The sequence below is a fragment of the Eriocheir sinensis genome, chromosome 24, assembly GCF_024679095.1.
Source record: "Eriocheir sinensis breed Jianghai 21 chromosome 24, ASM2467909v1, whole genome shotgun sequence".
NCBI lineage: Eukaryota > Metazoa > Arthropoda > Malacostraca > Decapoda > Varunidae > Eriocheir > Eriocheir sinensis.
The window spans coordinates 7,510,119-7,538,105 of NC_066532.1; the positions used below are offsets into that span (position 1 = coordinate 7,510,119).

General features: G+C 40.0%; 2 protein-coding genes across 5 annotated transcripts in view; both read left to right on the forward strand.

The window, feature by feature from the left end:
• Positions 1 to 27,987, forward strand: part of LOC127002827 (proline-rich protein 12-like) — a 116,340-nt gene that overhangs the window by 79,573 nt on the left and 8,780 nt on the right. For both annotated transcript variants that reach the window (XM_050869051.1, XM_050869050.1), the window contains 3 exons: positions 13,934 to 14,101; positions 15,550 to 15,603; positions 16,600 to 16,839. In XM_050869051.1, the coding sequence (XP_050725008.1) occupies positions 13,934 to 14,101; positions 15,550 to 15,603; positions 16,600 to 16,839 (462 nt within the window). The remainder of the gene's footprint in view (positions 1 to 13,933; positions 14,102 to 15,549; positions 15,604 to 16,599; positions 16,840 to 27,987) is intronic.
• Positions 53 to 27,949, forward strand: LOC127002828 (uncharacterized). 3 transcript variants are annotated; one of them, XM_050869052.1, is made up of 2 exons: positions 53 to 12,386; positions 22,814 to 27,949. In XM_050869052.1, the coding sequence occupies exon 2, from the start codon at positions 25,940 to 25,942 to the stop codon at positions 26,891 to 26,893; it is 954 nt and encodes a 317-aa protein (XP_050725009.1). In that variant the 5' UTR covers positions 53 to 12,386; positions 22,814 to 25,939; the 3' UTR covers positions 26,894 to 27,949. The 3 variants fall into 2 exon arrangements, 1 of the variants encoding a protein (XP_050725009.1); XR_007756562.1 differs by having other exon boundaries at positions 53 to 11,138; positions 21,575 to 27,949.

Consider the following 27,987-nt stretch of genomic DNA (forward strand, 5'->3'; position numbering starts at 1 on the left):
TGTGAAGTCTGATTATGAGCCTGACAATAACATCATCAAAGTCAGGCTGCAGAAGGGACGGGCAGCCTGGTCCCACCAGCTGTTTGACCTCTCCACTCAACCACTCCCCCAGAAGTACACAAGCCCCATAGCCCTCAGACCTGAGAAAGTGCGTGACCTACAATCTCTCCTCACACTCATGCCCCAAAATGCCCATCCATTCTACCGGTCCATCATCGACGCCCAAGCAGGTGATGTCGATAGCACTCAAGATGATGGTGAACACGACAACTTGGATGAACTGTTGGAGTACGAATCGTAAAGGCATTGAGGGGTGGGGGGGAGGGGGGAAGTGTGTAATAAACAATGAAAGTTAGTGATACCTGTAATAAAGAAAGGGAAAGTTAGTGTTACCTCAAGATTGTGTGAAGTGAGAAGTGCAAGATACCAAGACACCAATATCATTGAACATAGCTGAGTAAAAACTAAAAAAAAAAAAAAAAAATACGAATCAATAATGGAAATGTTTATTTTTTTACAGATGATGATTTTTTTATTTCCTCTGTTTTAATGTCATGTTATAGGTGTGTTTCAGGGCTTTAATTTGGTGTATATAACTTTACTCTAGCTTTATTGTACGGCTATTGACATTTTCGTTAAAGTTACAAAACTTTGACCTTCATTTCTGGCGAATTATTGATTTTGGCACTTAGTACTCTTCTGCCGCGGGGGGCCTCAATTACAGTCACGCATAGCTCAATAAAAAGGCATATTTCTTTCTCGTCAATGGCTTGCCTGAACGTGGGGTGAAAGAAGCCGAGAATCCACATCCAAAGTGCACACACGGCCGCAGCTTTAGTCACCCGTGAACTGGTGGGTACTTGGATTCAATTGACGTCACCCCGCAGCTCCACCCCAAACCGCCCCCTGCGTGTGCTAGTAGCAGTTTTGAAGGCAGAATGCCTTGACTTGGTATATATAGACTTTGGTTGTGTCATTTCCTGCCCACTGGTGGACGGGGCAGTAACAGGTGTGGAACGTGTCGCAGCAGTGCACATGGTCAGAGCTGGTGGACCTGAGGTGGTTGCCCCATCATCATCACTACTCATATTATGCCAATCAGAATCACTGTCACTCTACTCAAAATCACTTTCCAGAGTTACGAGAGAAATATCAAGTTCATGTTCTAATGCACTGTCGGAAGGTCTAGCACTTGAACAATCAGTATGTGATGAATTAGCTATCGGAGTGGACATAGCCACTGGCCGCACGGACCGACGAGTCGTTTTGAATGCAGATGTTCTATTTTTACACATCCATCCACTAAGAAAGCCTCAGACACACTGACTCACTAATAAAAGTACTCAGGACAAGTGTTGACATATTTAGGGAGGAAAAAATTTGTGAGAATGGCTAACATGAGCGAAATATAAGCAGAGTGGCGATCACCGCCACCCATCCTCTGACAATTGAGTGGCGATTGCCGCTCCCCGTCCCGTAGGGGTTAAATTCATGAATTGTCTTTGTGTGGACCACATCTTTTTCAGGCTGTCCCAGGCCTCCACCACTCTCTGTGGAAAGCTATTCTTCTTTATGTCTTCTACAGGCTTCCTTTTTCATCTTCCTTTCATGGCCTCTTGATTCTCTTGTATCCCATATTATTAGATCTTCTTGGTCCACTTTTTCCATCCCACTCAGTACTCTATATACCGCAATCAGATTGCCTCTCTCCCTCCTCTCTTCCAGTGTCAGTATGTTCAGCTGTTTCAATCTCTTGGTATGTTAACCCCTCAGAGCCGCAAAAGTTTTTCTCGGGTGATCTCCCATGACACAAAAGTCATCGAAAAATACACTTTGAAACTGAGCAAAAGTTATAAAAAAATCCTTTTTTTTTTTTTTTTTTTTCTAGGTTGTTGCATTTGGCTGGAATTCCATGATTCCTGAAAAATTCTAATTTTTTTACTGGTGCGACGTACAGAAAAAATATTGAAGAAAAGTTGCTCATTTTATCACAATGGAGTCTGAAAAATATAGTTTATAATTTTTGACGAGGAAATTTACTGCCTACAGAGCCAAAGTTGTGGTGAAACTCAAAAAAATATTTTTATGTAGTTTTTCATTCTGGAATGAGACTCATTGAATAAAAGTTGTAGAAAATCATCCGTATAACTCAACTGTGAAATCAGATTATGATTTGGACTGACCGTTTGGCTGGAATTCCATGATTCCCAAAAATTCCAAGTCTTTACTGGTGTAACGTACAAGAAAATTTATGTCAGAAAAGTTGCTTATTTTATCGCGATGGAGTCTGAAAAATATAGTTTATAATCTTTGACCTGGAAATTCAATGCCTACAGAGAGACAAAGTTGCAGTGGAACTTGAAAAAATAAAAGTTGTAGAAAATCATCTATATAACTCAACTGTGAAATCAGATTATGATCTGGACAGACTGTTTGTCTGGAATTCCATGATTCCCAAAAAATTCCAACTTCTGCTTCTCACTCTTTTGAACACTCCTGTGAACAAGATATTGGTTCATCAAGAACAGGGGTTCCCAACCTGGGGTACATGTACCCCCAGTGGTACATTTGCACTTTTCAGGGGGTACATTGGGTCCGAGAGAATAACCGCTACTGTACAATACATCTGCATTCAAATTGCACAATGTCGTGTTTTTGTTTCAATTTCCTCATTTTAGTAAGCAAAACTGTTATTTAAATTATATCATCAGTCTATACATACAGTTTTCATTACAAAACAATATCAAAATATTACAATTTCATCGTTTTTTTATCCTTAATTTTTAGGGGTACACGGGAACCTATAAAAATGCCCAAGGGGTACAGAGGAACAAAAAGGTTGGGATCCCCTGATCTAGAACATCAGGTAAATCAGTGGAGGTGTCAAGACTATGCTCAGCACGCACACGACAAGCAGAAACTAAAGGAAGACCACAAAAAAAGATAGTCTGAGGGAATATAATCGCTCTGCAGACGCCATGATGCGTAAGGTGGAACTGTAGACTATTTTTAGCACGGAGTTGTCTAAGGGGCAAAAAAGAGGTGCCAGTTAGTCGCTTAGGATCGTCATATACATAGTTACGCACTCTGTTCAATTTCCAGAGAACTTCTCATTTTCCGGCGCTGGCGTCATGCTTGTCGCCATCGTCAGAAAAAATTATATGATGCCAGCGTCATAGTCGTTGTTAAGGGGTTAAGTCTCTTAGTCCTGGAACCAGCTTTTTTGCTGCCCTCTGAGTCCTTTCTACTTTCCTTATATTTGTCTTTGTACTCGGTGACCACATACTATTGCTGCGTATTCCAATCTTGAACGTATCATGGTTACAATCAGTTTCTTCATCATTTCCTCATCCAGATATTGAATAAGAACTTTCATGTTTCTCACTAGGTTGTATGTCACCTACATTTCTATTTATATGTTTCTCTGGCGACAAATTATCCGAAACAGTTACAGTAATCCCTCATCTATCGCAGGGGTTAGGTTCCAGAACCCCCGCGATAGGCGAAAATCCGCGAAGTAGCAACCTTATATTTTTAAAATTATTTATATGTATTTTAAGGCTTTATAAACCCTCCCCACACTCTTACAAATCTTTCCCACACTCCTATTGACCTTTCCCACACTTATGGAAAACAGAGCAAACTTAGATACCAATGCAGAATCTGTCGTTCAAAAGAACATATAAGACCCTTGTGTCCCTCAGCTGACAAGAAAGATAAGGCTAAACCTCAAATTAAGACAAATATAAGCTTGTGCCTGGCTCAAAGAAGTTTCGACTCTTGCCAATTGCTGCCAACGATGACTTTAACTTTAAAGAATGGCAGAAAGAGTAGAAAGGTCAGATGCCTTGTTGATACCGGAAGCCAAAGATCATATATTTCGGAAACCGCTGCCAAAGACCTTTGCCCAGATGTGAATAAATTGTTTTCCCTAGATTGCTATGTTGGAACCTACATAACATTGGTGCAGAAACAAAAAGCTTCAAACAAATGGCTACAGGGATTAAATTAGAAGATCGATTCACTTTTGTTCCCTTATTGGTGGACAAGACCTTGGACATTACTTTTTACGTTCCAGGGATGAACGCATTCATTTGCAAATTCAAGGAAAATAACATAAAATTGTTGGATGAACACTTCTATGAGGTCAAGAACCATGAAACTATCCAAGTTGATATGTTGCTAGGCATTGACATTTTACAGTCCATGCCATCAGTGTCCTGGCAAGAGAAATTTGGAGGTAAATGTTTAGTTATGCACAACAAAGTAGCTCCCATTGGAAATGTATTTAACTTTTTAAGTCCAGCAGAGCAGCAATTTGTTTTGCGTCTCCTAACAAAAAAGGATGAGAAAAACCTATGCCACAAAACTAAAACAATGGTTAATGCTGTTTTAGACCCTATAAAATCATATTTCAACTCACTTGAACACCTTCTAGAGGACACAAGTGGACAATGGACTGGAACATCTTTTTAGTCTCGAGTCCTTAGGAATTAAAACCACTGATCAAGACTTAGTGTCCCTAGAAAACGAACAAATAAAGCAGTTTGAAGATGGTATTACTTTCAAAGAGGGTCATTATAATGTTGAGTTGCCATGGTATTCAAACAAAATAGATTCTGTTCCTTCAAATCATTCTGTTGCACTTAACGTGTTGGACCGAACTCTGGAACACTTAAAAAGAAAGGGGTTACTAGAAAAGTATCAAGCTGTATTTGACCAACAGCTGGCTGACGGCATAATAGAAGAAATTGAAGTAAACCCTTCTCAGTACCATCAAAGATACCTCATAGACCTGTCATCAAAATGTGGGAACAAGTAACAACTAAGATAAGACCTGTGTTCAATTGTTCTTTAAAAACCAAGAAGGAATTACCTTCTCTTAATGAGGCTGCCTACCCAGGTGTAGATTTAATGAATAACATTCTTCAGTTACTTTTCTATTTTCGCACCAATAAATCAGTCATGCTCAGTGATGTAAAACAAGCCTTTTTGATGATTAAATTAAAAAAATGAAGTAGACCAGAATAGGTTTTGCTTCTTTTGGAAAAGGGGCAATAAATTGGTCACCTACAGGTTCAAGACCATAGTGTTTGGGTTCACCTCTTCCCCATTCATTTTGCACTATGTGATGAAACATCATGCAAGTTCATTTCCTGATGACAAATTAAGCAAAATATTGGCAGATAATTTTTATGTAGATAATCTATTGGTAACAGGAAAGGAAATTAAAGAAATGAAGGAATTATATAATCTGGCATATGAGAGAATGAAGGCAGGCAGGTTTACCTTAAGATCTTGGAATTCCAATTCAACTGAATTAAGAGAACAGATGGAAAGTGATGGAAGATTAGTAGTACACTCCAGCGAAGAAGAAAAGGTGCTAGGGTACAGATATAATGTTCAGCAGGATTCCCTGAGCACAGCTCCATACAAAATAAATCCAGAAGCAAACACAAAAAGACAAGTCCTTTCTCAAACTTCCAAACTATTTGATCCTTTGAATTTGGCTCTACCTGTAACCATAAGAGGAAAATTATTAATGAGAAAAATATGGAAACTAGAAGGAGGCTGGGACGAACCCCTTCCTGAAGAGATCTGTACTGAGATGAAAAAATTAAGTAGAGACTTGGAGATGCTGTCAGAAGTGTCATTTCCTAGACAAGCTCTAAACGAGCTAAACACATATGGGCTACATACTTTTTGTGACAGTTCCGCTGAAGCGTATGGCTTTGTTGCCTACGCTCTAGATGGAGAGGGTAGAAGTACATACCTACACTCTAAGTCTAAGGTAGCTACATTAAATAAGAGAAATGAACACAGCATCCCCACTCTAGAGCTCATGGGTGTGATATCAGCTTTCAAATGCTTACCTACAATTTTAGAGGCTTATCAACACATCCAAATTCAATTTATAAATATCTGTGTGGATGCTCAGGTGGTGCTAAATTGGCTTCTAACTAAGGATACTAAAATAAAATCCAAATTCTTGAAAAATAGTGTTTGAAGCTGATGGCCTGAAGACTGAAATAAGTAAGAAATTCAAGTTACCCATAGCATACCACTATGTACACACTGAAGAGAACCTAGCAGATATGCTAACCAAAGGGTTATCTTATAGTAAATATCTAGATAAAATGAAGTTCTAGCTGGAGGGACCACAGTGGCTTACTAATGATTACCAACTGTGGCCTCAATACCCTTTCTTGAGCATAGCGCCTTCTCAAAAAGGCAAAATATGCACTGCTTGTACCTCTCAACCACCTAAAGTAAATACAGGAGTAATAAATATAAATAAATACTCTTCCTTGGAGGGCTTGTTGAGGTGCACAGCTTACCTATACAAATTTCTAAATAAAATAAAGGAGTGTGATCTTAAAAAGAAGCCTTAGAGTATTGGGTAAAGGTGGCTCAAATTGAGTGCTTCCAGAATGAACTGAACTTCTTGAACAATCCAAATAATGCAAATGAAAAAAATATTCCTCCTCTGGTATCTAACCTCAACTTATTTCTAGATGAAAGAGGCATTATAAGGTCCAAAGGCAGGATAAGTAAGTGTCAATACTTCAGTTATGACATACATCACCCTGTGTTACTCCCTAAGGAGCACAGGTTAACTACATTGATAATAAATGACTCATAACAAAATGCAACATTTAGGCATTGGAACTACCTTGAATTATTTAAGGGAACAAGGGTACTGGATCCCTAAGGGTAGGATGGCAGTCAAGAGAACACTAAGCTCTTATAATGTATGTAAAAAGTATAATGCCTTGGCATTTAACCCCATCGCGCCGGATGTTCAAAAAGCCCACCTGGCTGATATACGGCGTGCTCGGCTGCGCGCGGTGAAACCTGAGCCGGCATGTATCTGCTTGTCACCTCCGTACACTATTCTGCTGAAAGCCCTCATTACATGTATCCTGTATTTGCAAAGCAGCATACACGACGAGTCAACATATACCTGCTATGCATAATATAAATTGCGTCAATGCGAAATAAAAAAAAAGTGAAATAAAGAAAGGGAAGAAAGGGGCAAGGGGGAAAGAAAGAGAGAAAGCAGATGATTGTGTAGAGGAGGAAGAATGTCGAGAAATTATCAGCAAATACAACTCTGTTATCATCAGTCAGAGAGCTGCCAGATACTCCTTTGTCATCACAGACAATGTATGTCTGTACGTGTGTGTGTGTGTGTGTGTGTGTGAGAGAGAGAGAGAGAGAGAGAGAGAGAGAGAGAGAGAGAGAGAGAGAGAGAGAGAGAGAGAGAGAGAGAGAGAGAGAGAGAGAGAGAGAGAGAGAGAGAGATGGGCGAGACGTGATGGTGTCGGCGCCTCAGTGTCTGAGAGAGAGAGAGAGAGAGAGAGAGCCAATGAGACTTCCTAACTTTAGACACAAGGTGGGAAGAAGGCGGTGCATACTGTTGCTCATTTTTTGTGATTAGTGGGAACAAGGATGGTGGGAGGAGCAATAGGATTTCAAGGACAGCATACGGCGTCTTTACTTAGTAACCAACACAAAGTACGGGACAACTCAATAGAAGAAGAAACAGAATAGAAATATGACGCCTACGTAGGCGTCATCGTATATGCTACTGGGGCTTCATGACGCCTACGTAGGCATCATCGTATATGCTACTGGGGCTTCATGGCGCCTACGTAGGTGTCATCGTATTGAAAGGGTTAAGTACCCAAAATTCACAGATATGCCGAAGCATCACATGAACCTAATTAAACCTTTTCAACATGTCGGGGTAGATTATACTGGCCATTTATGGGTCAAAGATGAACTTAGTGATCAGTCAGTCAAGGTTTATGTTTTGGTATTCACTTGTCTTAATATTAAAGCTGTTCACTTTGAATTATTACCTGACATGTCTACAAAGAATTTTCTGTTGGCCTTTCATAGATTTTGTAACCTATATTCTATTCCCCATTACCTGTACAGTGATAATGCCAAAGCCTTCTTAAAAGGTGGCAACATTTTAGAAAACTCCCTACAATCCAAAGAAGTTCAAGAAGAACTGGAGAGAATTAACATCAAGCATGTGAGAATTCCCTTATATTCAGCATGGGTAGGCTCTGCTTGGGAAAGGTTAATAAGGGTGCTCAAGAATTGTTTGTATAAAGTAGTTGGAAGGGCCAAGGTGACATACTTTGAGATGTTAACATCCTTGTCAAGCATTCAGTTGGCCATAAATTCTAGACCCTTGACCTACCGATCCAGTTCAGAAAGCTTGGAGTTAATAACACCTAACTCCTTGAAACTTCATGGGAACCCATCTCTCGTATTGAGGGGGGATGAGGAAGTGTGGGTCGATGACCAGAGCCAGCCCTCTTTAGAAAAGACTCTTGAAGTGCAAGAAGAAGTATTAGAAAGCTTTAAAAAGTTGTGGTATGAGAGTTATCTACTCAGCTTAAGAGAACATAGCAGAAACCTATATCAGTCAACTTGGGAAAACAAAATTAAAATAGGAGATATCGTTCTGATTAAAGCTTTAAATAAACCCAGACCCTTCTGGTCAATGGGCACTGTCTTGCAAATTATTAAGGGATTGGATAATAAAGTAAGAACAGTCAAGGTCAAACAAGGTAATGGAGCAGTAGAATTTCATTCTATATATAACCTTTATCCGCTGGAGCTCACTATAACTCATCCGGGTAGAGATTTGGTATATGAGCAGGGGGCCTCCCACAATAATGTCGACCCCACCCAAAGTGGTGGTTATCGTGTCGGGGCGCCTTGGCCCAAAAGGAAGGCTACAGAGCGGTTTAACAAAATGCTTAGGGATAATTTAGATAATTTGTAAATATCTTGGTTGTTTCAGTACTTCACCTACTAAGGCTGAAGACTTTGGAATTAATTTTGGGTAGTAGTTAGAATTATCAGGGTAAAAAATATGCTACACCTTCCAGGGAAGGATTGATTAAAAAAATTGCTACACCTTCCTACAAGGTGAGGAAAGGGTAAGGGCAAGTCTATTTGGATGAGATGTGCAACGATCTCAACCCCCCTTAGTTGCATTTCACTCTTTTTCGCTTACTAAGATTAGTCCCCATTTCTTATCTTTAAATAAATAAATAATTACTCTAGATGGTTAATTGCGATTTGGGGAATCACAATCTCCTCTGGGGAATGTGTTAGGAATTAGGTCAGTTAACCAGGGGATTAGACAAATTAACTATTTCCCTTATGGAACTAGTCTCGGGCCAAGAGTTCCAGCCAACTAAAAGTATTGTCTGAGCTCAAATAAGCCTTGGATGGTACTTACATACTTCACTCATCGGCTCCCAGACTGAGACAGTATCACCGTATTCACTGCCTGAAGACTAAACACATTTACCATGAAAGGAATAACAATAGTTCAGTGTTTCCTTTCATGAAATAATAAATAACTGCCCTTGCGGAATTAAAGAGCAAGGATAATTTAACCAATCGAAAGCCACGCCATCTGGCGAGGGAAATTCAAAATACCTCTTCAGACCCACGTGGTTGGCTTCCGACCCACAACATAACCCGCTCTCAAGCATTCAACACCTCAGCGCTTTCGCCCCACATTAACTCGCGGCAGTGCTATTTTATACTTAGTCTCGAGGACTAAAGGACTCCTCTAGGACGAACTTCAACAGACCACTTCTTTTGAAACCCCAAAAAAGTGCCCTCCTACAGTGATTACAAATAGGTATTACTATCAGGCCTGTTAGGATTATCGTTGTAACGCTGGGAGGCGCTTGCAGGAAAAGCCCAGCACCCCTGCTGTATTAGTGGTAAGTGGTTTGCGTTATCTTTGTGGAGTTGTCCTGGAGGAGTTAAGTGTCTTGCGAGGAACATAACCATTGGGTACGGTAAATTCACTGTATCACAACAGGTTAATCTGGAAACTAAAGCAGTGGGGAGGAATGAACAGAAAGGTTATTGAGTGGATGAAGGATTACTTAACAGGAAGAGAAATGAGAATGGTGATTAGAGAAGAGAAATCAAATTGGAGGAGAGTAGAGAGTGGAGTTCCTGAAGGCTCAGTTCTGGTACCAATAATGTTCTTAATATATATAAATGATATGCTAAAGCATATAAAAAGTTATATGAGCCTTTTTGCAGATGATGCAAAGTTAATAAGAAAAGTAAGGATGGAGGAAGACTGTGAAGAACTGCAAAAAGACCTGGATAGAGTGTATAGATGGAGCCAGTTATGGGAGATGAAATTTAATGCAAACAAATGCCATGTTATGGAAATGAGGAAAGTATAAAAAGACCAAGGAAAACATATTGGATGGGAGAAGAAAACTTGGAGGTAGTACATGAAGAAAAAGATTTGGGAGTAACGATGCAAGACACACTATCCCCAGAAAAGCACATAAACAAGCTATTTGGAGAAACCTACAGGGTGATGCAAAATATAAGGGTATCATTCCATTTTATGGACAAAGAAATGATGAAAATAATAACAACACTGATAAGACCAAAACTTGAATATGCTGCAGTTGTGTGGTCACCTCACAAAAAGAAGGATATCAGAAAGTTCTAAAAAATACAGAGAATTGCAACTAAAATGGTCCCAGAACTCTAAAATATAACGTATGAAAACAGATTGAAGGAGATGGACTTGACAACACTGGTACAAAGAATGGAGAGAGGAGATCTGATCACACTGTATAAGTTGGTAAATAAGTTTGATGAGGTGGATAGAGATGATCTCTACTGCGAGAACGCAGGGACTGAGAGGACATGGAAAGAAACTTAATAAAGGAACCTGTTTGAGTGACTTGAAAAAGTATAGTTTTCCACATAGAAGTGTTACACATGGAACAGCTTGCAGGAAGAGGTGGTGGAGGTGAGCAGTGTCCAACAAATGAAGGAAAGGCTGGATGAATGAAGATATGGAAACGGGACTATTAGAGCTGAGCTCGGGCCTGGTAGACTACAAATAGGTAAATACAAACAAGTGATACACACACACACACACACACACACACACACACACACACACACATACACACAAAATCTAACAGGAAAGGAGGAAGGATGGAAAGTGTCATCGTGGATAGAGTTAAACGACTGTTTGAGAGACAAAGAACCTGATATTGTGGGGCTGACGGAAACCAAGTTGTGTGACCCAATTGAGGTGGTGGGGATTGGAGAAGGTGCATACAATAGATGGAGGAGAGACAGAAAGAGAAAACAGGGAGGAGGTGTGATGTTGATGGTAAGGAAAGGCATTAAGGTGGAGAAGGTGATTGAGGGTGAAGGCTTGGCAGAGTTGCTGAAAGTGGAAACTGTGGGTGCTGAAGGAAGAAGGAGGCAGTATGTAGTAGGGTATGTGCCACCAAGAACCAATGCATGGAAGGCCCGAGAATATGAAGTAATGATACAAGACACAGTGAGTTGCTTAGATGGAATGTTAAGAGAGAGTGAGAGAATAATTTTGATGGGTGATTTTAATTGCAAAGAGGTAGAATGGGAGGATTGGCAAACGCAGGGAACAGAAGAGTTGTGGGGAGGAAGACTCCTGCACCTGGCAATGGAACATGTGCTGATGCAATGGATTAAGGAACATAATAGATTCGGGAAAGGAGAGGCATCAAGATTAGATCTGGTTTTTAGCAAGGAACTGGAAGTAATAGAAAATATTAAAATAGACTGCCCAATAGCTAAGAGTGACCATGCGATTGTGGAATTTGAAGTAAAAGAAAAGAGAAGGATTGACTGAAAAGAGGATCATAAAATAGGGAGAAGAAATTACTCTAAGGCAGACTTTGTTAATATGAGAACTTTTTTTGAGAATGCAAATTGGAGTGGGCTGTACAAAGCCAGGAGTACACAAGACAGTTGGGAGGAGTTTTTAAAGCTGTACAAAGAAGCCGAGAATAGATATGTCCCAAAGGTAACCAAAAAGGATGTTGGTAAAAAGGAGTGGTTTAACAAAAGATGCGAGGCAGCTAGAAAAAGAAAGGAGGAAGCCTGGAAGGGATGGAGGAGATGAGGAAGAATCAACGCGTGGAACAATTTCAAACAAGCAAGGAATGAATATACAAAGATTAGAAGAGAAGAAAAACGGAAATATGAAAAAGATATAATCGACAAATGCAAAGACCAACCTAAACTATTCTATAGACATGTGAACGGCAAATTAAAGAATAGAGAAACAATCGATAAACTGAAAATGGATGGAACTGCATATGAAGACCCAGCAGAGATGGCAGAAGTGATGAACAACAGCTTTCAAAAAGTTTTCACAAAGGAAGACGAATTCGTACAACCACCGGGCCAGGAAAGAGGAAGGGTTATGCAGGAGATACAGTTAACGGTGCAGGAGGTCAAGGAAAGCTTGAACAAGCTGGATGTAAGAAAGGCGACAGGGCCGGATGAAGTATCAGGGTGGATCCTGAAAGGTATCACTCACTAGTGTGGTTGCGAAGATATGTGAGAGGCTAGTTAAGAACAGGTAGTCGGATTTTTTAGAAAGGGAGAGAATTATCTCGGATTGCCAGTTTGGATTCAGGAGAGGGAGATCTTGTGTCACCAACTTGTTATGTTATTACTCAAGGGTGACAGATTTAATACAAGAGAGAGAAGGCTGGGGGGATGGAGTGTTCCTGGATTTGAAAAAGGCATTTGACAAAGTACTGCACAGAAGACTAATTTGGAAAATTGAAAATAGGGGTGGAGTGGGTGATGGACTTATTAAGTGGCTGGAGGACTTCCTAACTAACAGGGAAATGAGGACAATTATCAAGAACAAGGTTTCCAACTGGTGCCCAGTGAGGAGTGGGGTCCCACAAGGTTCAGTGGTGGCACCAATAATGTTTGCTGTTAATATAAATGATATGGTGGACGGAGTGACCAGCTATGTGAGTTTGTTTGCAGATGATGCAAAGCTATTGAGACAAGTCAATGATGTGAAGGACTGTGAGGCATTGCAGAGGGACCTGGACAAAATATGGGAGTGGAGTGGTACATGGCAGATGGAATTCAACCTTGGGAAATGTAAAAAAATAGAGTTTGGTAGGAGTGGAAGAAGATGTGAATATGATTATAAGATGGGAAGTGAGATAATATGCAGAGGAGTGGAAGAAAAAGATTTGGGAGTGACTGTCTCAGAGAACATGTCACTGGACAAACACATCAACAGGATAACGGGACAAACTATGAATTTGCTGAGGAACATAAGGACGGCATTTGTGTATTTGGACAAAGAGATGATGAAGAAAATAATATTTACAATGATAAGGCCAAGGTTGGAGTATGCAGCAGCGGTCTGGTCTCCTCACGAAAAAAAGAACATGAGAAAGCTGGAAAGAGTACAGAGAGCGGCAACTAAGATGGTACCGGAAATTAGGGATTGGTCTTACGAGGGGAGACTCAATAGCATGGGGCTCACAACCCTGGAGAGAAGAAGAGAAAGAGGAGACCTGATAGTGGTGTACAGGGTGGCGAGCAGGGTGGAGAATCTGGACAGAGAGGACCTGTGTGTGTGGAGCGAGAGAGAAACGAGAGGACATGGTAAGAAGTTGAGGGCGACCACGTGTAGGCGAGATGTGAAAAAGTTTAGCTTCCCAAACAAAAGCATTGAGCTATGGAATGGACTGGAAGAGGAGGTGGTTTGTGCAAGAAACATTCATGATTTTAAGGAAAAGTTGGATAAGAGAGGATATGGAGACGGGACAGCGCGAGCGTAGCTCTTTTTCCCGTATGTCACAACTAGGTAAATACACACACACACACACACACACACACACATGCACACACTGCTGAGCTGAGCTTTCAAAGTGGAGTGTGTATGTGTGTATGTATGTATGTATGTATGTATGCATGCATGTATGTATGAATGTATTTCTGTATATATGTGTGTATGGATGGATGGATGGATGCATGCATACATGCATGCTTGCATGCATGCATGTATGTGTGTATGTATCCAGCCTCCCCTTGCCCACAGAAAGAGGAGCCCCCAGCCTGGCCACAGTTTCGTCGTGTGACACTGGAGAAAGAGGCGGAGAAAATCAAGGCGATGGTGAAGGCTGGTTCAAAACCACGCAGTAAAGGCAACGGCAATTCTGAGGAACTCATTGAAAGTGAGGAACAACTTAAAGAAAGATTAACGGAGGTGAGTCACAAGTTTAGTGCATCAAAATATGTGTGTGTACTGCCTATAGCCATAGTATTTTTTTAGGTACTGCCTATAGCCATAGTATGCTGTCTTGAGGGGCCTATTGGGCGCCCTCAGCCTGTTAGTGGCATAGGCAAATTTTATTTATAGTGACTGCCATGATATATGACTTGCTTGACCCATGCTGTCCCCCAGTACTCCATTTGAACAAAGTCACTGAAGTTAGGGTTGATTGAAAATCTGGGCATCATGTGGGTAATCTTTCGCCACTCGGCAATGGTTTCGAAAAGTCATTGTGTTTTGGTGGGACTGGAACCTAGCTCCACGGGCTCACCACGCCCACACACTGATGACTCAGCCACTTCCTCCCAGCTCTGTGTATTCATTCCTCTCCCCCTCAGCTGATTGGTTTCATTGCTCCTTAGGCAAAATTGCAATTGATTAGGAATATCATGGATATTTTCAATTGTTTATATATATTTTTTAGTTCTATGTAACTGACCAGAGCAACACTAGATTCTGTTAAAAAAGAGCTGTACACAAAGAAACAGTCCACCTCTGGCCTCAGCATGAAGGACTTTACCAACACTAGATTTATCTAATATGAACTAGGCCCCTGTACTAAGCTTAGTGAATGAGTTTGGTGCACCACTGCAGCAAGTTAAATTTTCTAGTGTTTTGCTGCAGCAACAAATCTAGGCCCAGCTGCAGCCTTCAGTGTGAAGACATCCTGCAAGCACTTGCTGCTTATTCCAGCTAGGTAGTGCAACACTATGGCAATACTATCTTGAAAGAAAAACTGCCCCATGTGAAGACAGCTGCCTCACAGATACTTGTTAACTCTGGCACTAAGTAGCTGGACAATACAATAACATATGGAGACTGCAGTAGGCCAGTAGGCCTATACAAGTTGGTTTCTAACCCTAACCCCATCCCAACTTCACTATCCATGAATTTATCACACCTTTTCTTGAAGGTATCTATCATTATGACTGAAGCTTCCTCCATTCATCCACTACTATTGGCAAACCAAACCTTGCCATGTCTTGTTGAATCCGAATTTATCTAACTTCAGCCCTTAACCCGGTAGCAGCAACGGGCCAAATTTGTGGCTTCACCATGTAGCAGCGACGGGCCAAATTTGTGCCATGATATAAACCCCCAAAAATAGATGATACATAATCTGATCACAAATGCTTGGATATATATGATGAAATGGTTTGTGTGAGGGGTGATTTTTTTCTCATTTTTCTCACTTGGGGTGACCATTAAGAAACATGATCCCCGCTGCTACCGGGTTAAGGATCATCTTGAGTAGAAAGTCTTGTATATGACAAAGGTGCCCAGCTCATGTTGTAACAAGAAGCAGGTTAGAGGTGAAAGAAGGAAGATATACTAAAGGGTTATCTTTGTAGGATGCTAATAATACTTCTCACTAATACCAGGCAGAAGATCTTCAGAGGCAGATAAAGAGTCAGCAGCAGAAGAACCGTAGATCGGTGAGTACAGGCAACACAACTGTCTACAGCACATCCTTATGTCCAGATTTTGAATACAAATGTTTATATGTTGCTTTGTTATGTATTTTCACCAAAGTATGATAGAAAAACTGAATTATGTGTTTTTAATTAGTGCTTTATTTCTGTGAAAAATGTAGGAAAACAAAATCAGAAATGATATACAGCTCCAGGGGATGTTCTCCCTGAAATCTATTATATATTGACTTTTGCAAAACACTTGCTTTGACTTTTTACAGACAAAAAAGTGTTTTATGCAGAAAATTTGAGTTCTGTTTGAAATGTATTACCTGCAGTGACCTAGACAAAAACATTTGCATCCAATATCTGCTGGTAACTTAATGTCCAGCATTTTTTTTTACAGTAAAGGAAATGGCTCAAGGGCAAAAATAAAAAACAATAATGAAAAAAAAGCCTGCAAATCATAGCCTCTTTAAAAAGAGTTAAGAGGAGTGGCCAAGAGAGAGACCCATTTGGATAAAATAATTAATTTTAGGTACTTTCTCATATATTGTAGTTTTTTTTTTTTTTTTTTTTTTTTTTTTCAAAAAGATATGAAATAAATTTTCATGTACTAGACATATTTCCCTGATCTCTAATCAGAAGGCCACATCTCCAGTTTTCCCTGTTCCAGCACTCCCTCTCAGTACATTCCGATCCTTGCCCGTCAAATCTGTCTCTCGCCAGTATTTATCCACTTTATCAGTCCATTTCACTAATGGTCTCCTCTGATGCCATCTCCCCCAATCTTGACCACATACACTCTTCACAAAGCCATCCTCATTTATTCTTAGAATTTTCCATTTCAGGTAAATGTAAATTTTTCAGTATAATGGAAATAAAGCATAAGATTTGTATAGTGCAACACTGCTGTAAACCATATTAACTAACACACATTGACATTGTCCATAAACACCATCAGAAAAAAACATATATTGGCATCTGGTCACACGTGTTCTCTCACTCTCACACTCCCAGAAAAAACGCTCCAAGGCCAAGTTTATCCGTTATGTGGTGATGATTGAACCGACCAGCAAGTCTGGGAAGAAGAAGGGCACAGCAGCTGCTCAGAAGGAAGGGGAGGAGGAGGAGACAGCCAAGGAGACAGAACCAGCCGCTGCAGTAGAACAGGTCTCTTCCCTCCAGGACTCCATTCTGTCACACACAGCATCCATGGTGGTAGGGCCAAATGGTCTGCTGGATGAAAAGGACAAGCAGGTAATCGTCAAAATACATATCTTTTGCAAATTTTCTTATTTTTAGGTAAGGAGACAGACCAAAGCTGGCTTGTGTGAGATAGGTAGACAGCCTTACCATTTTTGTGTGATAATTAGATAGTCTCTTCTTATGTGATAGATAGGTAGATAGACAATACACACACGCGCGCACACACACACACACACACACACACATGTGTATGTCCTTCCAAAAAACAATTCATGGACAGAAGAATTGTACAAGAAGAAGCTGGAAGACACATTGGATTGCCTAAGGAGATTGCTGGAGGAGAAGGATAAGATTCTGATAATGGGAGATTTTAATTGTAAGGAAGTGTCATGGGAAAACTGGTCAATGGAAGGAAGTGAAGCTTCATGGGGGAACGAGGTTTTGGAATTGGTTATAGATAACGTCCTTACACAGTGGGTAGAGGAAAATACAAAATTCAGAGGAGAAGACGAGCCATCTAGATTGGACTTGATAATCACCAGGGAGCCAGATACCATAGAGGAGATGAACTATAAGAGCCCTATTGGGAAGAGCGATCGCGTGCTTATTGAGTACATATTACGAGGAGGTAAAATAATCAGGAATGGGGAGGAAAGAATGGTTTAACTTTAGCCCTTTCCTTGCTAAACGCTCGCAGCGAGCACTAGTGTAACTGGCCGGTAGTGCTAAATGCTCGCTGCGAGCTCCAGTCACACTCAAATTTCCCGCGTATTAGAGTGTTCCAACACTATTTCTCACCCCACAGCATTGACAATTCAGTGGGTTTTCCATGAAATTTGGTGGAAAATCATATCAGTCTAGTGCGGAAAAGTGCGGAAAATCTACGGATGAGCAACCGGTGGATGTTGTTGACCAATATAGCGGCATTTTGGCATAGCTTCACACGTCACATGACTGATATTTTGACCAAATAGCTGTAAATTTTGCAGTTGGCAATACTGCCCTGCCAGCACCCCATCATCAAGAGATCTACTCAGTAGTTGCCTTACAGCTAACCATCGCGCACATATAAATGTACGTCTTCACAGGCAACACCGCCTGAACGTGCCTGTACGTTCGCAGGAGAGGCTTTCATTACCGAATCTTATAGATCTTGGCCTCCTCTTTCCAATGGTGTTTTTGTTTTTTTAGCTGTGATAAATAGTTTTTGAGACACAGAGGCTTAAAGAGCGAGCACTAGCTTCACTTGCTGGTGGTGCTAAAAGCTCGCTGCGAGCGCCAGTTGCACTCACAGCAAAAAAACACCCCCTGAACGTGCCTGTACATTCACAGGAGAGGCTTACATAACTGAATCTTATAGATCTTGGACTCCTCTTTTCAAGGTGTTTTTGTTTTGTAGCTGTGATGAATAGTTTTTGAGATACAGCAGTTAAAAGAGATCCCCCTCCCCCTGCTGGGCTGCCTGAGTGCGCCTGGGGGGATAGTCTTGCTGCAAGCGCTTAGCAAGGAAAGGGTTAATAAGGCAAATTTTGAACAACTTGGGAAACATTGAGGAAGCACAATGGGATGCTTTTCTTGAGGCTGAAAATGTGGAGGAAAAATGGGCTATCTTTCTACGGATTTACAATGAAGGAGTGGAAAAGTGGGTACCAAGGATGAAAGAAGGACAGAAATCAAGAGAAGAGTGGTATAATAGAAAGTGTGTAGATACCAAGCAGGATAAGGAAAAGGCATGGAGCAAATGGAGAAAAAATAGGAGGATGGATCTATGGAATGAGTACAAAAGGAAGAGGAATGCTTATGTCAAAGTAAGAAGAGAAGAAAAAAGGAATTTTGAGAAAAATATTGTAGATAAGTGCAAAGACCAGCCAAAACTGTTTTATAAGTTCATAAATGGAAAGTTGAAAAATAGAGATGAAATTTAGAAAGTTGAAGTTAATGGTGAAACTTTTGATGGTATAAGTGAAATAGTAGAAGTGATGAATAATTGTTTCCAAACAGTGTTCACAAAGGAGAGTGAGCTTGAAGGTGTAGATGCAGTGCTGGGTAATAAAGTGGGTCTGGAGAGAATACAAACATCAGCAGATGAAGTTAGAAAATTATTGGAAGAATTGGATGCGAGGAAATCAGCAGGACCGGATGGTATATCAAATTGGGTGCTAAAAGAGTGTAACCAGCAAATAGCTGAAAAGCTGAGCAACTTGATTAATGTCTCACTAGCACAAAGGAAGGTACCAAAAGACTGGAAGAGGGCTAACATCATCCCAATACATAAAGGAGGAAGTAAGGAAGACCCGTTGAACTATAGGCCAGTGTCATTAACAAGTGTAGTAGCAAAGATGTGTGAGAAAATTATGAAAAAACAGATGGGTGGAGTATTTTGAAGAAGACAGTATATTAATTAACAAATAGCCAATTTGGATTCAGAGGAGGATGGTCTTGTGTAACTAATCTGATCAGCTTCTATTCAAGAGTAATTGATATAATAAAGGAAAGAGACGGTTGGGCAGATTGTGTGTATCTGGACTTAAAGAAGGCGTTTGATAAAGTACCACACAAGCAATTAATATGGAAACTAAGTCATGTTGGAGGTCTGGGTGGTTCAATATTGGATTGGATTATGGACTTTTTGATGAAGAGAAAAATGAGAACAGTAATCAGGAATAATAAATCAAGCTGGATGGAAGTGACGAGTGGAGTCCCCCAAGGATCGGTGTTGGCTCCGATTATGCTTGTAATATATATTAATGACATGACAGAAGGGGTGACAAGGTATATGAAAATGTTTGCTGAGGATGCTAAAATAATGAGGAGGATGGCTAATGAAGAAGACTGTGTAGCCCTGAGCCAAGATCTCAATAGAATAAGCAAATGGTCATGCAAATGGGAAATGACATTCAATACAGAAAAGTGTAGCGTGATGGAGTTTGGTAAGAGCAGTAAACGAATGTCGGGGAACTACTCTCTGAGGAATGAAAGAATCATGAAAAAAACTGAAGAAAAAGATCTGAGAGTGATCATAACAGACAAGTTATCCTTTGGAAAACATATAAACCGGATAACTGGGGAAACATACAATCTTCTTAGAAACATGAAAGCAGCATTTACATATTTAGATGAAGAAATGGTGAAGAAACTGATGACATCGATGATACGTCCAATACTGGAATATGCAGCATTAGTGCGGTCACTTAGATTGAAGAAAGAAATTAGAAAGTTGGAAAAAATACAAAGAGCAGCGAGTAATTTACCGGAAACTCTGAGAGAACATACTTATGAAGAAAGACTGGAGAAATTAGGACTGACAACACTGGAGAGCAGAAGAGAGAGAGAGAGAGAGGGGACCTAATAGCATTGTACAGGATACAGGAGGGATTGCAGAAATTGGACAGGGAAGACCTAGTGGTACGTGACAGAAGTGTGACAAGAGGCAATGGTAAGAAACTGAAGAAGAGCGACTGTAGGAGAGATGTCAAGAAATACAGTTTTCCATACAGAAGCGTAACAACATGGAATGGACTTGACGAGGAGACTGTGTGTGCAAAAACAATTCATGAATTTAAAGCCAAACTGGATAATAAGCGTTATGGAGACGGGACAGCACGAGCCTAGTACGGCTCTTTTCCTGTATTTCACAACTAGGTAAATACAACTAGGTAAATACACACGGTGGAAAGTGGAGTGCCCCAGGGGTCGGTTTTAGCACCAGTACTCTTCCTAGTCTATATTAATGATATGCCAGAGGGAATAAACAGCTACATGAGCCTGCTCGCGGATGGTGCTAAACTGCAAAGACATAAGAAACAGTGAAGACTGCAAAGAGCTGCAAGAAGACCTAAACAAGATTTGGAAATGGAGTCAGAAATGGGAGATGAAATTCAACGTGAAGAAATGTCATGTTATGGAAATGGGAAAAAGTGTAGAAAGACCAAAATGGACATATAAAATGGGAGATGGTGAAATATTAAAGAAAGTAAATGAAGAGAGACCTGGGAGTAATAATGCAAGATTATATGCAACCAGGAAGTCATATAAATGGATCTTCGGTGATACATATAACATGGTGAGAAATATAGGTATAGCATTCCACTACATGGACAAAGAAATGATGAAAAAATTAATAACTACTATGATCAGACCTAAACTAGAATACGCAGAAACAGTGTGGTCTCCACATATGAAGAAACACATAATAAAACTAGAAAGAATACAGAGGATGGCAACAAAAATGGTCCCAGAACTGGAGGGACTGACATATGAAGAGAGACTAAGGGAAATGGACTTGCCAACACTAGAGCAAAGAAGAGAAAGAGGAGACCTAATACAAATATATAGGCTATTGAGTAATATGGAAGAAGTAGATAACGAGAAATTGCTACTAAGAGAAGAACCTTCCAGCAGGAATACTAGAGGACAAAGTAAAAAGTTGAGGAAGGGAAGATGCTCAAGAGACATAAAGAAATATAGCTTCCCACAAAGAAATATAGAGGTTTGGAACAGATTAAGTGAAGAAATAGTATCGGCGAAGATTGTGCAAAGATTCAAGGAAAAGTTGGATAATTATTGATACGGAGACGGGACCACACGAGCGTAAGCCCAGGCCCTATAGAATTACAACTAGGTAAATACAACTAGGTAAATACACACACGTGTCATATACGAATATCAATGGAATAGTATCATCATGGATAGAGTTTAACGACTATTTGAGACAAAGAACCTGATATTGTGGGGCTGATGGAAACTAAGTTGTGTGACCCAGTTGAGGTGGTGGTGATTGGAGAAGGTGCATACAATATATGGAGGAGAGACAGAAAGAGAAAACAGGGAGGAGGTGTGATGTTGATGGTAAGGAAAGGCATTAGGGTGGAGAAGGTGATTGAGGGTGAAGGCTTGGCAGAGGTACTGAAAGTGAAAATTGTGGGTGCTGAAGGAAGAAGGAGGCAGTATGTAGTAGGGTATGTGCCACCAAGAACCAATGCATGGAAGGCCCGAGAATATGAACAAATGATACAAGACACAATGAGTTGCCTGGATGGAATGTTGAGAGAGTGTGAGAGAATAATTATAATGGGTGATTTTAATTGCATTGAGGTAGAATGGGAGGATTGGCAGATGCAGGGAACAGAAGAGTCGTGGGGAGGAAGACTCCTGCAACTGGCAATGGAACATGTACTGACTCAATGGATTAAGGAACATACTAGATTCGGGGAAGAGGGTGAAGCATCAAGACTAGACCTGGTATTTAGCAAGGAGCCGGAAGTAATAGAAAATCTTAAAGTAGATTGTTCAATAGCAAAGAGCGACCATGCGGTGGTGGAATTTGAAGTAAAAGAAAAGAGAATGATTGACCGAAAAGAGGAGCACAAAATTGGGAGAAGTAACTACTGTAAGGCAGGCTTTGTTACTATGAGAACTTTTTTTGCAAATGCAAATTGGAGTGGGCTGTACAAAGCCAAGAGTACACAGGATAAGTGGGAAGAGTTTTTAAAACTATACAAGGAAGCCAAAAATAGATTTGTCCCTGAGGTAACCAAAAAGGATGTTGGTAAAAAGGAGTGGTTTAACAAAAGATGCGAGGCAGCTAGAAAGAGAAAAGAGGAAGCCTGGAAGGAATGGAGGAGATGAAGAAGAATCAACTCGTGGAACAATTTCAAACAAGCAAGGAATGAATATACAAAGCTTAGAAGAAAAGAAAAACGGAAATATGAAAAAGATATAATCGACAAGTGCAAAAACCAACCCAAACTATTCTATAGACATGTGAACAGCAAATTAAAGAATAGAGAAATCGATTAACTGAAAATTAATGGAACTACATATGAAGACCCAGCAGAAGTGATGAACAACAGCTTCCATAGAGTTTTCACAAAAGAAGACGAATTTGTACAACCACCGGGCCAGGAAAGAGGAAGGGTTATGCAGGAGATACAGTTAACGGTGCAAGAGGTCAAGGAAAACTTGAGCAAGCTGGATGTAAGAAAGGCGACGGGGCCGGATGGAGTATCAGGGTGGATTTTGAAAGAATGTAGTGAGCAACTTGCAGAGAAACTGCACTCAATAATGAGCGCCTCCCTGAGTGAAGGAAAGGTACCACAAGATTGGAAGAGAGCAAACATAGTACCAATTTTTAAGGGAGGAAAGAGAGAGGACCCATTAAATTACAGACCGGTATCACTCACTAGTGTGGTTGCAAAGATATGCGAGAGGCTGGTTAAAAAAGGTGGTCAGATTTCTTAGAAAGTGAGAAAATTATCTCGGATTGCCAATTTGGATTCAAGAGAGAGTGATCTTGTGTCACCCAACTTGTTGTGTTATTACTCAAGGGTGACAGATTTAATACAAGAAAGGGAAGGCTGGGGTGATGGAGTGTACCTGGATCTGAAAAAGGCATTTGACAAAGTACCGTGCAGAAGACCAACTTGGAAAATGAAAAATAGGGGTGGAGTGGGTGATGGACTGATTAAATGGCTGGAGGACTTCCTAACAGGAAAATGAGGACGATAATCAGGGACAAGGTTTCCAACTGGTGCCCAGTGATGAGTGGGGTCCCACAAGGTTTGGTGTTGGCGCCAATAATGTTTGCTGTTTATATAAATGATATGGTGGACGGAGTGACCAGCTATGTGAGTTTGTTTGCAGATGATGCAAAGCTATTGAGACGAATGAATGATGTGAAGGACTGTGAGGCATTGCAGAGGGACCTGGATAAAATATAGGAGTGGAGTGGTACGTGGCAGATGGAATTCAACCTTGAGAAAAGTAAAAAAAAAATAGAGTTTGGTAGGAGTGGAAGAAGATGTGAATATGATTATAAGATGGGAAGTGAGATAATATGCAGAGGAGTGGAAGAAAAAGATTTGGGAGTGACTGTCTCAGAGAACATGTCACCGGACAAACACATCAACAGGATAACGGGACAAACTATGAATTTGCTAAGGAACATAAGGACAGCATTTGTGTATTTGGACAAAGAGATGATGAAGAAAATAATAGTTACAATGATAAGGCCAAAGTTGAAGTATGCAGCAGCAGTCTGGTCTCCTCATGAAAAGAACATAAAAAAGCTGGAAAGAGTGCAGAGAGTGGCAACTAAGATGGTACCGGAACTTAGAGATCGGACCTATGAGGAGAGACTCAATAGCATGGGGCTCACAACCCTGGAGAGAAGAAGAGAAAGAGGAGACCTGATAGCGGTGTACAAGGTGGCGATCGAAGTGGAGCATTTGGACAGAGAGGACCTGTGTGTGTGAAACGAGAGAGGAATGAGAGAACATGGAAAGAAGTTGAGGGTGACCACGTGTAGGCGAGATGTGAAAAAAGTTCAGCTTCCCAAACAGAAGCATTGAGCTATGGAATAGGCCAGAGGAGAAGGTGGTTTGTGCAAGAAACATTCATGATTTTAAGGAAAAGTTGAATAAGAGCGGATATGGAGACAGGACAGCGCGAGTATAGCTCTTTTCCCGTATGTCACAACTAGGTAAATACAACTAGGTAACTAGGTAAATACACACACACACACACCAGAGCAGACACAGAGCAAACCAGACGTGTAGCGCGACCGTTCCCCGGGAATCATGGTCACCCCACTCCCTGTGCTGGGATCAGCTAATCGTTGCCATCTGGTTACTAGTGTTTACAAAGGCCTGGCTGATGATTATTGTGTTGGGCTTGTCTCCTATTTTGACCAGTTTGTAAGATGAGTGGGAGGGAGGATGATTTGGAGTGGATAACACCAAGAAGAAACGGACATGGAACACGAAGAAAGGAACGAAGGACGGTTATAGGGAGCAGCGAGGACGAGGGTGAAGATGAAAGGTACAAGCATAGGTTTTCTGGATTTGCGAGTAAAGAATTGGCTTTACGAATACAAAAGAATTTTGCTTATGGAAAGGAAACTAGACAAATGGATTAGAATATTCAAGAGCAGAGATGAAGAAGAATTATAAAACAGAGAACTACAAAGGGATCTCCGATCACGAGTTCGCAATTTAGAAGAAGGGGAAAAAACTGGTTCTAGAAAATGAAGAGCTGAAAGAGAAGTTGGCAAAATATGAAAAAAGCAATGAAGGAAGGCCTAGGAGTGGCAAGAAAGGAAAATGAAAATCTGAAAGAAATAGTGAGCAAGGAGGAAGAGTCAAACAGGAGTGTTGGGTGAAATGAAGACCTGGAAAGTAGAGCATGAAAAAACTAATGTAGACTTCCAGGAAATAATTGAAAAGCAACTAAAAGAGGAAAAGGAAATCGTAGAAAAAGAGGTGGTCAAGGTCATAAAAAAAAAAGATTTAGTGAGATGTAGCGGATAAGAAAAAGTGTTATAATATTTGGAATGAAAGAGAAAAACATAACATATAAACCAAAAAGGGATAAGGAAGAACTTAAGTCAGTGAAGGACTTACTGAAAAACTTGAATGACAAAGAAATACAAAACCTTGAGGAGGAGGTGGAAGAGATTGTTAAGATGGGCCCTTATATAGAAGGTAGAACAAAGCCAGTTAAATTAAGATTAAAAGCACAAAAGGTAACTGAGGAAATATTGTACAGAACAACTAAACGAAGGGAAATAGACGAATGTAAGGAAATATATATTTAAAGAAAAATAGAAATGAAGAAGAAAGGAAGAAATGGAATGAATTGCAAGCAGAGGCAAAAAAGAGAAATAATGCCAAAAAAAAAAAAAAAAGTTATTTTTTTGGAGAGTTCTGAGAGACTGAGTAAAGAAATGGTATATTAGGGAAAAGTCGAAAGAGAACAGAAGCTAGACAAGATTGAAACAAAAAAGGGACTAAGTGTGATGTATACAAATGTAGACAGGATAATATCTAGAAAACTGGAACTACAAGACTACTTAAAGGAAAAAGAGCCCAAGATTGTATGCTTAATGGAAACAAAGCTGAATGAGGTCATTCAAATAGTGTTTGATAATAATTACAATGTATGGAGGAAGGATAGGAGAGGTAAAGGTGGTGGAGGAGGAGGATAATGACGAAGAAGGAGTTATTAGTGAAATCAGTAGTATATGGAGAAGGAAAGGCGGAAATAGTGAGTGTTAATCTAGATTCTAGAGAATAAAAACAGAGAAATGATGACAATAATAGCAACCTATGTACCACCAAGAGCAAACTCAAAGAACAGATAAGAATATGAGACCATGATTGAAGATACCATTCAGAGTTTGAGTAGATTACTCAAAGCAAACAAAAGAGTCTTGTTAGTTGGAGACTTCAAGTGTAAGGAGGTAAATTGGGAAACATTTGAAAGTGGAGGTAATGAAACGGCATGGGGGGAAAGATTTCTAAGATTGACTATGGAAAACTTGATGATGCAGTGGGTGACAGAGAACACAAGATACAGGAATGATGATGAACCGGTGAGACTGGACCTGGTGCCAACAAAGGGAATGCACTTGTTAAATGAATTTAGATATGGGTGTCCCCATGGAAAGAGTGATCATGTGATCATAGAGATGGAAACAGGGGAGGAAGGCACAGAGGGGGACGAATCATATAAAAGAAACAGGAGAAACTATAGGAAGGCAGACATGGAAAATATTAAGAAATACTATGGAGAGCTAAACTTGGAAAAGTTGAAGAGAAAATGCGAAGTGCAGGAAAAGTATATTTTTATGGAGGCGTATGAAACAGGAGTCATGAAATATGTCCCATTATATAAACCCAAAGAAAAAGGAAAGAACGATTGGTTTAATGCAAGATGTGCAGATGCAAAGGAAAAAAGAGACAAAGCGTGGAAGAGATTGAAAAGAAATAAGAATCAAAGGAATAAAGAAGATTTTAAGATAGCAAGAAATGAATACGTGAAAATAAGGAGGGAAAAAGAGAAAGGATATGAAAAGGATATTGTTGAAAAGTGCAAGGAAGAACCTAAACTGTTTTATAGATTCATAAATGGAAAAATTAAACCAAGGAAAAAAGTAGGAAGACTGAAAGATGGAAATAAGGTAATCAAAGATTCTAAAGACATGACTGAGCTGTTAAACAAGAGGTTCCAGCAAGTTTTTACAAAAGACTCACTATTCAATGAATCACAAGATGACAAGATAAATGTTCATATGGATGAAGTCATAGCAACTAAAGAGGATATATAAAATAATGGAGGAGCTGGAAGAGATTAAAGCAGTAGGACCGGATGGAGTCTCAGGTTTTATATTGAAAGAATGCAGAAATCAGCTGGTTGGACCAGTATAAGATATAAAGTGCTCAATATCAACTGGTAAATTACCAAAGGAATGGCGGAGGGCTGAGGTGGCCCCTATATATAAGAGCGGTAAAAAGGAAGAACCTCTGAACTACAGACCAGTATCATTGACCTGTGTAGTTTGTGAAATATGCGAGAAAGTGATAAAGACAATGGACAAAATTTCTAGAACATTATATAATTACAGAAAAACAGTATGGCCTTAGAAAAGGGTGCTCATGTGTAACAAACTTACTGAGCTTTTACTCAAGAGTGACAGACATAATACAAGAGAGGAACGGATGGGTAAATTGCGTGTACTTGGACCTGAAGAAGGCTTTTGACAAAGTTCCACATACAAGACTACTATGGAAGCTGGAAAATAAAGGAGGTTTGAAAGGGAAAATGAAAAACTGGATGGAAATTTACTTAACCCGTACAGTGTTTAGTACGTACATATACGTACCTCTTAGGGAAGTGTTTAGTACGTATATATACGCAAGCTCTTTTGAGGGCTTATACGCCCTTTGTTTTTGTTTGTGTATATAACATTGTTCATTGACAGTAAAGAGGAATAATTTGACAAGTCTTCGTATTTTTAAATGGATGTTAAAGGGCCTTTCTGTACATTTGTCTGCATTCCAACAAAAATCTTCATACAAGAAGGTAAGTTACTTTCTTCTAGGTAATACTCCTTGATTCTATAATCAGTAAGGTATGTGGAATTGTAAATAATGGTTCAGAGTAATCGGAAATGAAAACTTATCGTCGGAAGCTTCATAGTGTTTTGTCGAACTTTGTGGAATATGGTTGTAGTACAGACGGCCTTGAAGCGAGCGGTGTTGCCTGATGCGCATCCAATCATTTTCTTGTACTTACAATTCCTGTTTATTTTTTTTATTTTTTTATTTTTTTAAATAAAACAAACAATCTAGGGTTCCATTCCTTGCATAGAAATAATATATATATATATATATATATATATATATATATATATATATATAT